Source organism: Terrapene carolina, unplaced genomic scaffold (assembly GCF_002925995.2).
Source record: "Terrapene carolina triunguis isolate 2854851 unplaced genomic scaffold, T_m_triunguis-2.0 Scaffold110, whole genome shotgun sequence".
In the NCBI taxonomy this organism is placed as follows: Eukaryota; Metazoa; Chordata; order Testudines; family Emydidae; genus Terrapene; species Terrapene triunguis.
The window spans coordinates 5,085,743-5,102,952 of record NW_020664461.1 but is presented as its reverse complement, the minus strand read 5'-3'; the positions used below and the strand labels follow the sequence as shown (position 1 = coordinate 5,102,952).

At 53.2% G+C, this 17,210-nt stretch overlaps 1 protein-coding gene across 1 annotated transcript in view; it reads left to right on the top strand.

The window, feature by feature from the left end:
- Positions 1–1,678: 1,678 nt before the first annotated feature.
- IPO13 (importin 13) overlaps positions 1,679–17,210 on the top strand; it is a 48,578-nt gene continuing 33,046 nt past the window's right edge. Inside the window, exons 1-2 of the mRNA XM_029911604.1 lie at positions 1,679–2,463; positions 16,166–16,306. Coding sequence (XP_029767464.1) covers positions 1,679–2,463; positions 16,166–16,306 — 926 coding nt within the window. The remainder of the gene's footprint in view (positions 2,464–16,165; positions 16,307–17,210) is intronic.

Sequence of the window (17,210 nt, the reverse complement as noted above, 5' to 3'; positions counted from 1 at the left end):
AGTAATCACAGACTCTGATGTAATGCATAATGGTGCATGCAAAGGGGCAGAGTTAGGGTTATATGTTCAGCCTTATCTTTGGCCTCTGCTGACAATTATTATTCAATGCTTGTAATGCAGTAGCACCTAAAGGTCATGACCAGGTTGGGTCCCATTGTGCCAGGAGCTGTACAGATGTGATGGTCCCTTAGCAGAGTACTCACCGGGTTCTCCACGCTGTTTGATGTGAGATTTTTTAAATCCCCTGATAGAGGTATTCAGCAGGACCCCTCGGACTGGCCTGACTCATGCACTTTGGGATGGTACAGGAGAGAGCTGCTTTCCTGCAAGCCTGGTACAACTTCTCCCTTGCAAAGGGCACTGTGGCAGCAAAGGAAGTGATTTTTTTGACTGCAGGGAGCTGAGTTCTAGTCAATCAATCCTGGTTTCATGCTATCCCTCTTGCTTCCTCCTCCTTCTCCCTCCCAGGATTCTGCAGCCTCACTGAAATGCACAGCCTCCCAGAATCCTGCTGCCTGCTTTCTTGCCCAAACTCCATCCTCTCCGGTCCCAGCTGGGACCTCTTTCATTTCAGAATTGCTCTCTGTAGTCTTAAATTAAATTAATGGAGATATCCTATCTCCTAGAACTGGAAGGGACCTTGAAAGGTCATCGAGTCCAGCCCCCTGCCTTCACTAGCAGGACCAATTACTGATTTTTGCCCCAGATCCCTAAGTGGCCCCCTCAAGGATTGAACTCACAACCCTGGGTTTAGCAGGCCAATGCTCAAACCACTGAGCTATCCCTCCCCCCTTAAGGCTCTGCATGGGCTTCTGCCAGCCAGCCTCTCAGGACAAGTCTCTCCCCCCCCCCCCCCTTCCCTGATCACTCTTCGTTGAGGACAAGCATCTTCTGCGTCTGCACATGCATCCCACTGGAGGTGCAAGAGCCTTCTCTTGGGCATTTCCTGCCATCTGGAACAGCCTCCCTGTACGTCTCTCAGAAACTCTCTCCTATTTTCTCCCCTCCACAAATGTTTAAAAACACCTTCGTTGTGTAAACCTCTTCCTGTATCCCCCCTTCTGCTACTGCCTTAAAAACAGATGCCCTAGACCATGTCTTCACCCTGCCGTTTTCTGTAACGTATCCGCCATGCTGCCCTGCTGTCTGATCTCATGCTGGGAAGCGGGGAGGTTTGGTCAGGAGGGTTTACCTCCTCTCCGAGGCTCGAGAGCCCCACGGGAATTCCATAGGTTTTTGAGACTGGAGGGCAGGGGGTGACCTCTGAGGTCCAAACAGAGGAGGGGGTGTTATGCTAGTTCTTGACAAGCAGCAAATGACAGTGATGAGTCAGAAATGAAGCTGAGCCTGTTAGCGTCATGGTCCAGACTAAGTGAATGGTAGAATGAGAACAAACTGACTCAGCGGTGAGCGCAGACGTGTAAGAGAAGAAAACGTTCTTAGCATTTGGGGATGCGAGGAGAATGGTAACTTCTCTCTAGCTCTTCTCTCCCTCCCCCCCCCCCCCCCTTGTGCTGTGGTACAGTCCCGTGAAGCAGGTTTCTTAAATCAGCTGTTCTAATCCAAGACATGGGAAGTGGGGTGGTGTCTTTGGAGACCTAGTGACCGAGTGCTTGGAGAGCTGGTTTGGGGGCCTGTCCCTTGTGCTGTTGACTGGCCGTGGGGCTGAGGGTGAGCCATGGCCCAGCCCTGCTCCAGTTCCAATGTGCTCTTCTCTCTCTTCCAGGCACTCCATCAGTTGTATTACGACCCAAATATTGAGAACAAGAACCTGGCTCAGAAATGGCTGATGCAGGCACAGGTCTCGCCCCAGGCATGGCACTTCAGCTGGCTCCTCCTCAACCTGGACAAGGTGCCAGAGATCCAGTACTTTGGGGCCAGCGCCCTCCACATCAAGATCTCCCGCTACTGGAACGACATCCCTGCCGACCAGTATGAGAGCCTCAAGTCGCAACTCTTCAGCCAGATCACCCGCTTTGCCAGTGGCTCCAAGATAGTGCTTACCCGGCTCTGTGTGGCGCTGGCCTCGCTGGCACTCAGCATGATGCCCGACGCCTGGCCCTGTGCTGTGGCGGACATGGTACGCATGTTCCAGGCGGAGGACTCCAATGTGGATGGACGGGCACGCTGCCTGGCACTCCTGGAACTGCTGACAGTACTGCCTGAGGAGTTCCAGACCAGCCGCCTGCCTCAGTACCGCAAGGGGCAGGTGCGCAGCGTCCTGGCCCAGGAGTGCGGTTCTGTCTTCCCTTTGCTGGAGCAGCTGCTGCAGCAGCAGGACTCCCCGGGTTTCATCAAGCAGAAGGTGCTGAAGTGTTTCTCCAGCTGGGTGCAGCTGGAGATCCCGCTAATGGACTGCGAGAACCTGATCCAGGCAGCCTTCACCTCCCTGCAGGACCCGGAACTCTTCGACACGGCTGTGGAGGCCATCGTCAATGCCATTTCCCAACCGGATGCCCAGAGGTAAGAGCGGCATTCCCCATTCCCTGCTCAGGCTGTGTCGTTTGAGCCTGTTTGCCTGCAGTGATGGCCTGGTCCCCTTGGATATGAGAGTGGAGGGGAAGCCTCGGGATTCTGGCTCACTGAGCTGGCTGCAGACGGAGGGATGATGGCGATGGCGCACGTGGGCATAGGAGACTGGGAGAGGGGAAGAGAAGCCCCAGCCTTGAGGGTTTCAATGCGGTGCTAGTCTGTCTGGGTGACTTCTTCCCCTGCCTTACCCACAGACCCAGGAGGTCAGGGCTGCATACATGTTACTGCTCCTGTCCGTCCCACTGCAGGCTGCCCAGACGCCCGCAGGCTGAGCTGGCTCAGGCTGGAGAAGGGGGACATGGTTAGCCATTTAGTCTCCCTAGTGACTGGAGAGCAGGGCCTTGAACGCCATGGGTGCTGTGCAGAGGCCCCTTGCCACTGACCCATGAGCTCTTCCGCAGACTCCTGCTTTGACAGATGCTGTCTCTGAGGGGCAGCAGCTGTCAGCTCTCTGAAGAGCCCTCAGGAAGTAGATGCTACGCAGCTCTGCCCTTCTTCTCTCCTGCAGATAGGGTTTCCTGTTGTCTCGGTGTCTGAGGAATGAAACACCTGGCTGAGAAACAGATGGCTCAGCTCAGTCCAGGGAGACTCCGCTCGGCTGCATGACAGACACTGGGCAGCCAAAGAGCATATTTCATGTAGGCTTGTCTCCTCTCGCCGTGTCCCTAGCTTCTTTGTACGTCCAAGGTGTGTCGATTCCCCTTTGATCTTGGCTGCGACTCTCCCTGGAGAGCAGAGCCATGAGACGGCGAGGGCTAGGGAAGAGGCCCCCTTGGACCATGGCTCCGGTGCCCTGAGCCCCTAATTAGGCTGTATCTGAGCAGCAGCCATCCTCCAGGCCGTGACACTGATGCCCATAAAATGGAGAGTACATGGGTCTCATCAGTCACGTTCCCGCTTCATTGCTTAGCACCTCTCCCCATTTTCCCTGGGAGGAGAAGGGCTGAATTAGGGATCTGGGTGAGCTAGGTGCTGCTGTGCGTCAAGCTACGGCTCTTCCACAGGAGTCTGAATAACTGCCGGGATTCCCAGCGTTGGTGCATACGCTGATTCTAGGGCAGAGGTTGCTGAAGTCTAGGCCAAGGTTCACAGGGGCCTCTAAGATACAGGTGCTGGTCCTGGAGACTAAAGATCCCAGCATGCATTGTAGCCTGATTGTTTGGGTCGTGATGGGGCATTGCTTCCTGGGAGCTGTAGTCTCCTTTACCAGCACTAAATGAGAATGGGCACAAACAATCTATTCCAGGTGAGCTCAGACACTGTGGTGATGGGCGTGATCTGAAAAACCAGAGAAGCTGCTGCCATGTTCAGTTCTGTTAATTGCCCCAGACCATTGCCCTCTTTCCCAGGGCCCCAGCTGACTTGCTGACCCTGTGTGCCCTCCTTCCATCCTGCCTGTCCCCAGAAACCGCATCAGGCACTGTTGGGGAGGGGGAGCCCTGGATACCAGCTATGACTTATGATAACTTCTCCTGGACTGACTCCTCCAGCCCTTACCCTGGACGTGGATTTGGGGCTGGTGAGAGGTGTTGGATTGACAGGCTGGGGGGCCACAAGGAGAGCCTTGCCAAGGACACGGGTACCTGGAGGGGGTTTCTAGCACCCACTACTGGCCTTCACAGCACTTCATAAACCAGTCCTCCCCCAGCCTGTGATGGAGTTCTGTGTTCTCCCCACCTCACAGATGGGAAACCAAGGTCCCAGGGAGCCAAGTGACTGCCCAACGGCACGTGGGAATTGGCCTCAAGGCTGGGACTAGAACGCAGGAGTCCCTGGTTCCCAGCCTCCTACTCGGTCCGCTGGACTCTGCACTCTGATCTGTCCCCCCTGGAGCAGGCAGGGACTCTAATGCCCCTTTCCCATGGTGTGCCGGGATGAGGAGACCCAGGCTCTGGGCGCACTGAGTGTATGTTATCACTTACGAATGTGTAAAGCACCTTGCACTGAACACTATGGAACGAGCGCAAACCTGACCGTCCAGTTCAGCGTGCATCGTTCTGGGGCTGCCGCGGCAGGAAAGCAGAGATGGGACGTGTCATCAGCACAGACTCGGTGCCAGGCATTGCGCAGCACAGATCTCCAGGGGGAGGGGATACCCCCAGAGGGGCAACGTGAGGCAGGAGGCCTTGCTCGGAGACATTGTTCTGAGCTGGCCTCTACTCAGGACAGGGATTGTCTTTAGGTCTTCACACAGTGCTGAGCGCAGTCAGTAAGGTGTGATAATGAACGGTGGGGGGCTGTGGGGGCTGGTCCTGAGGCGACAGCAGTAAATATAAAATGGGGAGGTGATAGATAATACAGCACCTCATGCCGTCAGTCAGCAGACAAACATCATTCTGTTTGAGCTGTGCATCGTGGGGAGGTAGGTCAGTGTTATCCCTGCTCTGTGGATAAGGGAGCTGAAGTGCTGAGGCGGTGATGTGACCACAGTGACAGTAGCAAAGGACCCATCCCATCAGGACGTGCCAAGGTGGCGGGTCCGAACATTGGGGCTGGATGGTGGGACTCCACTCCCCTTCTCTCCACCTGCTGTTTCCATCTGTCTGGCCTGCCAGGATGCATGAACCTGGGCCTGAGTGCTCCTCCTTGGTGATGGCGGGTGTTGGGTCTGAGCTGCTGCTGACACTGTTGCTCCTGTCTGTCCAGAGTAGCAGGTGCTCTCTCCGTAGGCTGTAGGTCCGTGGACCGTTGACGGTAGCCTCGGTGCATTACCGTTTGTCTCAATCCAGCAGCCAGTTTCCTCTGCTCACTTTAAGCTGCTATCCTGCCCCCCCCCCCCCCCCTTGTTCTTTTATCGTGCTGGTCGCTCTTGTGGCCCGAGGGCACTGAGATCCATCAGCTTCCTGCCTCGGATTCACAGCCCCCTCCCTGCTGCCCTGGTCCCTAAGTCTTGTAGAACTAGAGCAGGCTAGTGGATGTCTGCTCCTTCGGGGTATGCCTACGCTGCAATTAGGCACCTGCGGCTGGCCTGTGCCAGCAGGCTTGGGCTAAGGGGATGTTTAATTGTGGTGTAGATCTGACAAAGGCGTTTGATACCGTCAACAGGGAAGCCCTTTGGACCATTCTAACACGACTTGGCTGCCCAAGAAAATTTGTCCAGATTATACGCCTTTTTCATGACAGGTGAAGTATTGTCTGATGGAGCCACATCAGCCCCCTTTAACATCACCAATGGCGTGAGACAAGGATGTGTTCTCACTCTTGTCCTATTTAACCTGTTCTTTGCATGTGTCCTTAACCATGCAGTGAAAGATCTGGACCGAGGTATATACTTGAAATACCGGCACGATGGTTCACTTTTTGACCTCTGTCGCCTGAATGCAAAGACTAAGACAGTGCAGAAACTCCTTCTTGAGGCACTCTTTGCTGACGACTGTGCCCTCATGGCTCACACTGAAAATGATCTTCAGCACATTGTCAACAAGTTTGCTGAGGCCTCGCAACTTTTCGGACTAACTATCAGCCTCGGAAAGACAGAAGTTCTCCATCAACCTGCACCTGGATCAAATGCTTCTGTCCCGAGTATCTCCATCGACAGCACTCAGCTGAAAGTAGTGGAGAACTTTAAATATCTGGGTAGTGTCATATCCAGTGATGGATCACTGGATTATGAGATCAATGCACGAATATCCAAAGCAAGCCAGGCACTTGGCTGTCTGCGTGTCAAAGTTTTAAATCACCACAACATCCGGATGTCAACAAAACTGCTTGTGTACAGAGCTGTTGTTCTTTCATCTCTTTTGTATGGGTGCAAAACATGGACACTATATAGGCGTCACATCAAGCAATTCGAAGCATTTCACATGCGCTGCCTCCGTAACATCATGAAGATCCGCTGGCAAGACAAAGTGCCCAATCTCGAGGTCCTCGAGAGAGCCCAGATGACAACATCGAAATGATGATCATGAAGTCACAGCTACGTTGGACCGGTCATGTCAGCCACATGGATGCCAACAGAATCCCCCGCCAGCTTCTGTATGGTGAGCTCTCCCAGGGCATCCGGCATATAGGTCGTCCACGGAAACGTTACAAGGACACCATCAAAGCCAATCTGCACTACAGCAGTATCAAACCTAGGGACCTTGAGGACCCCGCCAGCGACAGAACACAGTGGCGTGCAACAGTCAGAAATACCTGGCTTGCCTTTGAGGAAGACCGCTGCCGGCGTCTACAAGAGGCACGTAAACGACGTCACAGAGCATCAGCAGCGCACAATCCACTGACCGCAAACTTCCCATGCACCATCTGCAGCAAAATGTGCACCTCTAGAAGTGGCTTGTACAGTCACCAAAGGGCACACCATGAGACCAACAACTGATGATCTGCACAGATTTGTCATCATCGGATTCGATGGACTACCAAGAAACATTCAGGCTTGTCTGGAACCCTCCCACCTCATAGGGTCCTAGAGCCCAGGCTCCAGTCTAAGCCCGAACGTCTACATGGCAATTAAACAGCCCCTTAGCCTGAGCCCCCCCAACTCTGAGTCAGCTGGCATGGGCCAGCCATGGGTGTTTGTTTGCAGCGTAGACATAACCAATGTGTCCCTCTCCCCCATCATTTGTTCTGTGGGACATCAGCCAGCCATCCCTGTGCATCTGTCTCACCTGCGGGAACATCTACCTGCTTGTTAGGTGTGACTCCCCACTGCGTTTCTCCCTGTGTCTAGCTTTGGCAGCATAGGAGGGACCTGAGGTTCCCTAGATCGGACTCCATTGGCCTTGGGGGGGACAAGGTGTGTTTGAATGGGGGTATCCGACAGTATCCTGGGGCCAAACAGTGTTTCTTCTTGTAACTGCTCCTCCTTCACTGCATCCCCAGCCTCCTTGCTGCACTCTGAGCGGGCAGAGTCACCATGAGCAGCGGGCACACGGTGCTGGTCCACCCTGGCTCTGCCCCGCTTGTTTCTTCTCCTTCCTGGATGCGCGCAGCGGCACCCACTCCTGTCTGTGTCGCTCAGCGGTGAGAGGAGCCGCAGCCCATCCAGTTCTCTCAAAAGCCTCCAGGGAGTCTCCTGACCTTTTTGTCTGTCTGGCTCTTTCCACATCCATCTCTGAGGTTCCTGTTGCTTCTCAGCCACATTCCTCCCTGCTCTTTGTTCTTGCAGGTGCCTAGCCTGTGCTGCTTGTGCACCCTCCCTGCCTTCCATCCTGGAGCTGCAGGCAGAGACCATCCTTAGTGTTCCTCCACTGACCTGGACCTTCATCGAGTGACAGACTCCACACAGTGAGTCACTCACCTCCCCAAGGAGGGCTGGTTCTGGCCCCCTGGGAAGTAGGAACTCTGAAAAAGATTTGGGGGTCGTGGTGGACAGTCTACTCCTGGGGGAATTCTACGACACTGCGCATGCGCAGAATTTATGTCCCCCACAGATTTCTTTGCTTCCCTGAAGAAAAATGACTTTCTGATGGGGAAGCAAAGGGAAGTCACAAGAGCAGTCATGTGACCTTCCCCAGCAGTATGTTTCAGGTGCCCATGGCAGCCGGCAGAGAGGTAAATCACAGTAGGGCAGGGGGAGAGACTGGGGAAGACCTGGCTGGTGGCTCCTACCCTGCGCCAGGCTCAGCTGCTAGTCCCGGCTGGGCTGGGGTGGACAGGACTTCCTCTTCCCTGGCATGGCGTCCGGGGCAGATCCACCCCCCAGATTTCCCCCCCAGCTGTAGGAAGCTCTGCAAACTCCCCCACCCCCCGGCTTTCTGCACCCATCACTCCTCAGCTGCAGGGGAAGGGATCACTGTACGGGGAGCTGCTCTCCCATCCGACCAACAGCCGTGCTTCCAGACCCCCTCATACCCAGACCCTCCCGCGGAGCCTCACACCCCCCTGACGAGCCCCACTCCCCCTGTACCTAGACCACCCCGATGAGCCACCGGATCCCGGAAAACTCATGGTGATCGGGGGAGGTCCCGGATGACTGGAAAAAGGCTAATGTAGTGCCCATCTTTAAAAAAGGGAAGAAGGAGGATCCGGGGAACTACAGGCCAGTCAGCTCAGTCCCTGGAAAAATCATGGAGCAGGTCCTCAAGGAATCAATTATGAAACACTTAGAGGAGAGGAAAGTGATCAGGAACAGTCAGCATGGATTCACCAAGGGGAAGTCGTGCCTGACTAACCTAATTGCCTTCTATGAGGAGATAACTGGCTCTGTGGATGAGGGGAAAGCAGTGGATGTGTTATTCCTTGACTTTAGCAAAGCTTTTGATACGGTCTCCCACAGTATTCTTGCTGCCAAGTTAAAGAAGTATGGGCTGGATGAATGGACTGTAAGGTGGATAGAAAGCTGGCTAGATCGTCGGGCTCAACGGGTAGTGATCAATGGCTCCATGTCTAGTTGGCAGCCAGTTTCAAGCGGAGTGCCCCAAGGGTCGGTCCTGGGGCCGATTTTGTTTAATATCTTTATTAATGATCTGGAGGATGGTGTGGACTGCACTCTCAGCAAGTTTGCAGATGACACTAAACTAGGAGGCGTGGTAGATATACTAGAGGGTAGGGATCGGATACAGAGGGACCTAGACAAATTAGAGGATTGGGCCAAAAGAAACCTGATGAGGTTCAACAAGGACAAGTGCAGAGTCCTGCACTTAGGACGGAAGAATCCCATACACAGCTACAGACTAGGGACCGAATGGCTAGGTAGCAGTACTGCAGAAAAGGACCTAGGGGTCACAGTGGACGAGAAGCTGGATATGAGTCAACAGTGTGCTCTTGTTGCCAAGAAGGCTAACGGCATTTTGGGCTGTATAAGTAGGGGGATTGCCAGCAGATCGAGGGACGTGATCGTTCCCCTTTATTCGACATTGGTGAGGCCTCATCTGGAGTACTGTGTCCAATTTTGGGCCCCACACTACAAGAAGGATGTGGAAAAATTGGAAAGAGTCCAGCAGAGGGCAACAAAAATGATTAGGGGTCTGGAGCGCATGACTTATGAGGAGAGGCTGAGGGAACTGGGATTGTTTAGTCTCCAGAAGAGAAGAATGAGGGGGGATTTGATAGCAGCCTTCAACTACTTGAAGGGGGGTTCCAAAGAGGATGGAACTCGGCTGTTCTCAATGGTGGCAGATGACAGAACAAGGAGCAATGGTCTCAAGTTGCAGTGGGGGAGGTCTAGGTTGGATATTAGGAAACACTATTTCACTAGGAGGGTGGTGAAGCACTGGAATGCGTTACCTAGGGAGGTGGTGGAGTCTCCTTCCTTGGAGGTTTTTAAGGCCCGGCTTAACAAAGCCCTGGCTGGGATGATTTAGTTGGGAATTGGTCCTGCTTTGAGCAGGGGGTTGGACTAGATGACCTCCTGAGGTCCCTTCCAACCTTGATATTCTATGATTCTATGATCCCCACCCCACCGAGCTCCAACCAGCTGCATCTAGATTGTCACCCCACTGAGCCCTGCTCCCCCCACACCCAGACCCCCCTGCAGAACGCTCTCAACCCACACCTGGATCCCTCAACACTTGCCGGACTGAGCCTGCCTGCCCACACCTGGTGCACCTGGCAGGGAGGGGCAGGGCACTGGGGTGTTTCTGGGGCAGGCCCAGTCCTCGCGCTGTCTGGGTTGAGTGCAGCCTCTTCACTGAGTCCATGTCCTGGGATAGGGGAGCTGCACAGTGATCTCCCAGCTCTGTGCAGCCAGTGCCCTGTGCTCCCTGCTGCCAGGCTGGAGCCTCCACATTGATTTGACAAATAAAATTAGCAGAATTTTAAAATATTGTGTGCAGAATTTTGTGTGTGTGTGTGTGTGTGTGTGTGTGTGTGTGTGTGTGTGTAGAATTTTTAATTGTTTGGCGCGGAATGCCTTCAGGAATAACAATCAGTGGAACATGAACTTCCAGTTCTCGACCTGTGATCACAATGGGTCTTTCTGGCTTTGGAATCTGTGACTTTATTAATCTATTTCTACTCTTCCTTCTCTGTCCCCTGACCACTCCCTCTCTCCCATTGACTGTGCTCCTCACGATTCAAAGGCCTTCAGAGGTGCACCTCCTCTCCCATCTCCCTCTGCTTGGGTCCTCTGAGCCCCTCCCATCCCTTCCCTCAGCCTGCTTCACTGAGATAATCTGTGACCAGACGACCCTTTGAAGTTCATTTTTAATTCTGATAAAGTGCTGTCAGCATGGAGCTAATCTGCTGGGATCTCCCTTTGGCTCACGCTATGGGATCGGCATGGAATTTAGCTTGTCACTGGGCAAGGAGACTCTCCCAGCCAGTGCTCTCCTGGAGTTTGGGACCCTCTGCCCCCTGGGCATCTCTGCAGTGCTGATGGCAAGCCACAGGTCCCTGGAACCTTAGCTGAAATGACTATTCGATATCTAATGTCATCTCCACATGGTGGGATGAGACCAGTGGAGTCGGTGCCCTTTCTGCTCCCACAAGGAACTGTCCTTTGGAAGGAAAGGGGCCTGTTGAGACACCCCCCACTGGTTTCAGCACCTCTCTGCCATCTATTTACTGGAGTTTCACCAGGCTGTGGCAAGGGCAAGCTGTGAAGGTGTCACTTCCCTTGGTGCAGGGTGAGTGGGATCTGTTCGGGGCTTCAGGAGCAGAGCAGGGCACCTAATCACTTCTCCCAGGATGGCAGTCGGTCTGTGCTGGAGTTTGAGAGCAGGCTAAGGAAGCTGTTTGGTTGGATGAAGCTCAGTGTCAATCATGGGCAGCATGGCAAGTGGGGAGAGAAACATTAGCACTTTGGATGAGGGAGCCTTCAGCTATAAGGCGTTTCAGAGAGCAGCCCTTCCTGGGCCCAGGCAAGATGCTGCCGCGCAGTCTGTCTCTAGCCAGCAGTTCATCTCTTACCACGACAGCCCCACTAGGCATGGTATGTTGGCATTTCAGACTGTCAGGAGCTTCATTCAGAGAAACATCTGGTACATCTACACTGCAATTAGACACCTGCGGCTGCCTGTGCCAGCCAGCTCAGCCGACGGGGCTGTTTCCTTGCAGTGTAGACGCTGGGGCTGGAGACTGGGCTCTGGCACCCTGCGCGGGGGAGGGTCCTAGAGCCTGGACTCTAGTCTGAACCTGAACATCTACACTGCAGTTAAACAGCCCCTTAGTCTGAGCCCCCCCGAGTCGGCTGGCACTGGTCAGCCACAGGTGTCTACTGCAGTGTAGGCACACCCAATGTGGTCTGTGAGCCCAGGACTCCTGGGTTCTGTTCCCAGCCCTGACACTGACTTACTAAGTAATCTGTTCTCTCTGCACCTTACTGTCCTCTGTCCGAAGCGGGGAGTGATGCGTGCTTTCCTAGCTCGTGTGAGGTGGGACAAAGATCGCTGTAGGGGGAAAGCACATTATCTACTGGGGTATTTGCAATCCTCTGGGGCAGCATTGACAGGGCAAGTGGATTCAGTGGTGTCCCTCACCCTCCCACTAGCAGTGGTGCCAGGGAGGAAAGCAGTGCTGTGTGGGCTGACCTGGTAAGGGACTTGGTTAGAAACTGCTGAGCTCTAGCATCTCTGCACAGACTGGTGGAGCCTTGGGAACTGCAGGCAGCGCCTGCATAGACTTAGGGCAGATGCAGGAGAGAGACTGACTGAATTGGTGCCAATAAGAAGGCTGGGGCGGGGGCTATCTCCAGCGGCTGGAGAAAAGGGTGGAACTGGGTCTCTCCATCTGCCCAGCCCCTTCTATTGGCCGGGAGACATTACTTAGGTTTTTGGTCTCTTTCTGCTAGTAGGATGACACATCGCCACTCCACACCAGCATGTGGGGAGATGGGAGCCAGGAGGTAAGGCTCGCCATTTGAAATGGGCAGTTCCTGTCCCCTGAGCAGGTGCTGGGTGGATCACGTGGTGTCCTCGTTTGCTGTTCTTGGTCTCTCCTCTCCAGTAACCAGGCTACTGGATTCCCATCCCAGAAGAGGAAGCTCCTCTAGGAGAGCAGGCCCAGAGCGTCCCCTGGTGGAGTACACACAGACTCTTCGATCAGAAGTCTCTTAGCTCTGCTGCTGGTTGCTGGTCAGGGAAGATCACAGCGTCCAACTAACTGCAAGCTTGTGTTCAGTTCATTATCCACCATGACTCCCCAATCTTTTTCAGAGTCACTGCTGCCCAAGACAGAGTCCCTATCCTGCAAGTGGGGCCTGCATTGTTTGTTCCTAGATGTGTACATTTACATATAGCTGTATTTAAACGCTGCATTGTTTGTTTGTACCCAGCTTACCAAGCAATCCGGATTGCTCCGTATCTATGACCTGTTCTCTTCATTATGTATTGCTCCCCCATCATTTATGTGATTTGCAAACTTTATCGGCGATGATTTTGTTTTCTTCCAGGTCATTGATTCAAATAAATTAAATAGTGAAGGGCCAAGCCCCGGCCTTGCGGGATCCCACCAGAAACACGCCCACGCGATGATTCCCCTTTCGCAGTTACATTTTGAGATCTATCAGCCAGCTTTTAATCCATTTGATATGTGCCATATTAATTTTTATATCTTTCTATCCTTGTCCCTGAGATCTCCACACCAGTGTGGTTTGAGGAGACCATGTTGTTGATTCTGGGTTCTGGGAGGTCTCGAAGTGGTTTTCAGAGGGGTCTCTTCTCAGTCTTCAGGGTGAAGGCTGCTTTTGAATCAAGTGGAGCCCTCAGCCCAGCCCTGCCAGCTCCATGGGCTTGTAAAGAGTCTTTCAGCATTTTAAAGACTTGGCAGAGTCATGTCTCTGAAATAGGAAAGGATCTGTGGGGGAAGCACTTACCCCCCACTCTTCATCCTGCCCTTGGAGCCTTCACTTGGAAGGTCCAGACTCCTTGGCCACAAAATCTCAGCCTTCACGTACATCATCATTCTTTACATTTCCTTCTCTTACAGAAGAGATAATAAAAATGCCTCCAGAGAGCCCTCTGCACTGGTCCTAGCCAATACTTCACTGGCCATGCTTCGTTCATTGGCAGTGGCACTCTCAAGTAAGGGCCAGGGGGTGCTGGACACCGCGTGCAGCTTGTGTCTCCCCATGTTCTCTATCCCTGGGTGAGGGTGGCAGGGGAGGGCGGAACAGCTGCATCTCCAGATAATATGCCTGGGTGACCAGGTAACTGACAGGCTGCATATTCTCCTCCAGCACAGCCTCTCTCTGGGGGCCATCGGCTGCTCTTCCCTGTCACTTCTCGCTTGTCGCCATGGTTATAATCCCTTATTGGCAGCCCTGAGTAGATTGACATGCGTGGAATTGCGGCGCGTTGTTCTGGAATGCTGCTGGGAGATGGGCGTGCACGCAGTAGTTGATCCAGGGAAAAGGCGGCCAGCTCAGCAAGAGGGGCAAGAGCCCTCCACGGCTGGCTTGGGGAAGGGCAGGATGTGACAGGGAGCATGCAGTGCCTTCTCTGCTGTAAAGTACCACTGCACTGCGCACGCAGGGATGCCTGCTCGGAGAGGCTCTGTTAGCGCCGGATGCGGGGTGCCCGTAATTCATGTGAGGCAGGCACTGCCCAGGTGCCATGACCTCCCTGATGCCGCTTGTGAAATCTGGATGATGTTTCTCCCTGGGAAACTTCACTCACTCCCCTACTTGGGGGGCTGGTACAAACAGTGTCCATGTGGAGTGGGGCCTGAGTGCTGGACTCTCAGTGGGAACTGCTGCTCTGGTCTGCCTCGGTGCAGGTGCAGCAAGTGTGTCTCCCCCATGCAGCGTGGTGTGTAATGGTGATGGAGGTGCATGGTGTGCTGAGTGGGCATGGTGCCAGGGGACTGCCACCCCTGCTTTCAGGGCACTGTCCCTAGGCTTGGGTGTTCTGCTCCCTTGGAGCTATCAGGTGGCGTTCCATTACAAATGGCCCAGAAAGTACCTCCCCGGAGCTCCCTGCTGAGCAGGACTGGGGAGTCAGCGACCGAGGGGCAAGCGTTGCCTTGACGTAATCGATGGATTTGTGTGAACGCTGACTGGTGTGATGTTGCTGCAAGGCAGGCCCCTGCGCGTGAGCTGCCTGAGCCTCTGCACAGGACCAGTGTATGGTAGCTGTGCTCTGCTGCCAGCCCACCCTGCCTGGGGAGGGCAGGAGCATGGCAGAGTGGCCCATGGCTCCTTCATGCACACAGAGTTTGGAGGGGAGGATGACTAATCTCCCCCCCCTCTCCCCCGTTCTTCTGGGGCCAGAGCTCCCATGGCTCCTGCCCAGGGCAGTACGAGCTGCTGGAGAGTTGTTGGGGAGCCTAGAGGTGACTGAGGGCTGGGGACTACCCCCACAGGCCTGTTCTGTATCGATGCTGGTTCTGGGCCCCTCTCTCCCAGAGGAGTTGAGCTGTGGGAATGGTCCAGGAGGGCCTTGGCTCCCCCGTGGACTTCCTCCTCAAGCCCATCTCCTGCTGATGGGAGGAGAGTATCCCTCTGGTGATGAGGAGCCAACCACTGGCTCGTCTGAGCCGAGAAGGCAAACATAAGAACGGCCGTACTGGGTCAGACCAAAGGTCCATCTAGCCCAGTCTCCTGTCTTCTGATAGTGGCCAATGCCAGGTGCCCCAGAGGGAATGAACAGAACAGGGAATCAAGTGATCCATCCCGTCGCCTATTCCCAGCTTCTGGCAAACAGAGGCTAGGGACACCATCCCTGCCCATCCTGGCTAATAGCCATTGAGGGACCTATCCTCCATGAATTTATCTAGTTCTTTTTTGAACATTGTTGTAGTCTTGGCCTTCACAACATCCTCTGGCAAGAAGTTCCACAGGTTGACTCTGCATTGTGTGAAAAAATATTTTGTTTTGTTTGTTTTAAACCTGCTGCCTATTCATTTCATTTGGCTACCCCTAGTTCGTGTGTTATGAGAAGGAGTAAATAACACTTCCTTATTCACTTTCTCCACACCAGTCATGATTTTATAGACCTCTATCTATCCCCCCTCAGTCGTCTCTTTTCCGAGCTGAAAAGTCCCAGTCTTAATCTCTCCTCCTACGGCAGCCGTTCCATACCCCTAATCATTTTTGTTGCTCTTTTCTGAACCTTTTCCAAGTCCAATATATCTTTTTTGAGATGGGGCCGCCACATCTGCATACAGTATTTGAGATGTAGGTGTACCATGGATTTATATAGAGGCAATAGGATATTTTCTGTCTATTATCTATCCCTTTCCTAATGATTCCCAACGTTCTGTTCACTTTTGACTGCCGCTGCATATTGAGTGGATGTTTTCAGAGAATTATCCACAATGTGACTCCCAAGATCTTTCTTGAGTGGTAACACCTAATTTAGACCCCATCATTTTATATGTATATTTGGGATTATGTTTTCCAATATGCATTAATTTGCATTTATCAACATTTGAATTTCATCTGCCATTTTGTTGCCCAGTCACCCAGTTTAGTAGCTTTTTGCAGTCTGCCTGGGACTTAACTATCTTGAGTAGTTTTGTATTATCTGCAAATTTTGCCATCTCCCTGTTTACCCCTTTTTCCAGATCACTTATGAATATGTTGAATAGGACTGGGCCCAATACAGATCCCTGGGGGACACCACTATTTACCTCTCTCCATTCTGAAAACTGACCGTTTGTTCCTACCCTTTGTTTCCTATCTTTTTAACCAGTAACCTTTAACCAGAGACTTGGCCGTGGGAGGGAAGGAGAGACCATCTCCTGGCAGGGGACAGGGCCTGTGGGGTGGGTGAATGTTTCCTTGTACCTGATGCAAGCTCTCTTCTGCTGGCAGGTATGTGAACACCCTACTGAAACTCATCCCCCCAGTGCTGGGCCTCCAGGAGCAGCTGCGCCAGGCTGTCCAGGGTGGAGACATGGAGACGTCACATGGGATCTGCCGTATTGCTGTGGCCCTGGGAGAGAACCATTCCCGGTGAGTTGGGGATCCAAGGGCTTGGCGCTGCCTTGGAAGCGCCCATGCTCTTGTGGAGGGGGAATGTCCGCTTGTACTGATGCCATGATGCCCCCTGGGGATAAGAGAACAGGTACTTGGTCTCTACTGCGCCCCTCCTCGTCACTGTGGCTGGGCAAATCTGCATGGTGCTGTGTCAGATTTCCTGGGGGGCGGGGGTGAAGGGGGAACGTCGCCTTCAAATGCTGAGCTGAACGGACCATCCCCTGAGATCAGTCTGCTGGCTGGACAGCACATTTGGTAGACCTGCTGCTCCTCCCACCTCGCCTCTGAGTGTGTATGGAGGAGCCCATGGGACCGGTCGTCCTCCCCATCCTCTCCTGAGGCAGTCTGCTGTACCGGTGAGCAGGCCTGTGGCCATACCGGGGCCTGCACCTTACCCCAGCTTCTTCACTAGAAGGGAATTTTAAGGGGGACTGAGTCCGGACTAGCCAGCTGCACCAGCACAGCCTCACTTCAGAGATTGCACCCAGCCACGATGGCATATCCGTGCTTTCGGTGGGGCTTGGCCTTGCCCTGGGTCCTTATTAGCGCAGGGGCCTGTTGTATTCATGTAGATGGAATATATGGGCCCAAAAAGCCAAAGATGTTAACTAGGGCTGTCAAGCGATTAAAAAAATTAATCACAATTAATCGCGCAACTAAAAAAATTAATCGCGCGGTAATAATAGAATACAATTTATTTAAATATTTTTGGATGTTTTCTACATTTTCGAATCTATTGCTTTCAATTACAACACAGAATAAAAAGTGTACAGTGCTCACTTTATATTTATATTTATTACAAATATTTGCACTGTAAAAAACAAAAGAAATACTATATTTCAATTCATGTAGTACAAGTACTTTAGTGCAATCTTTATCA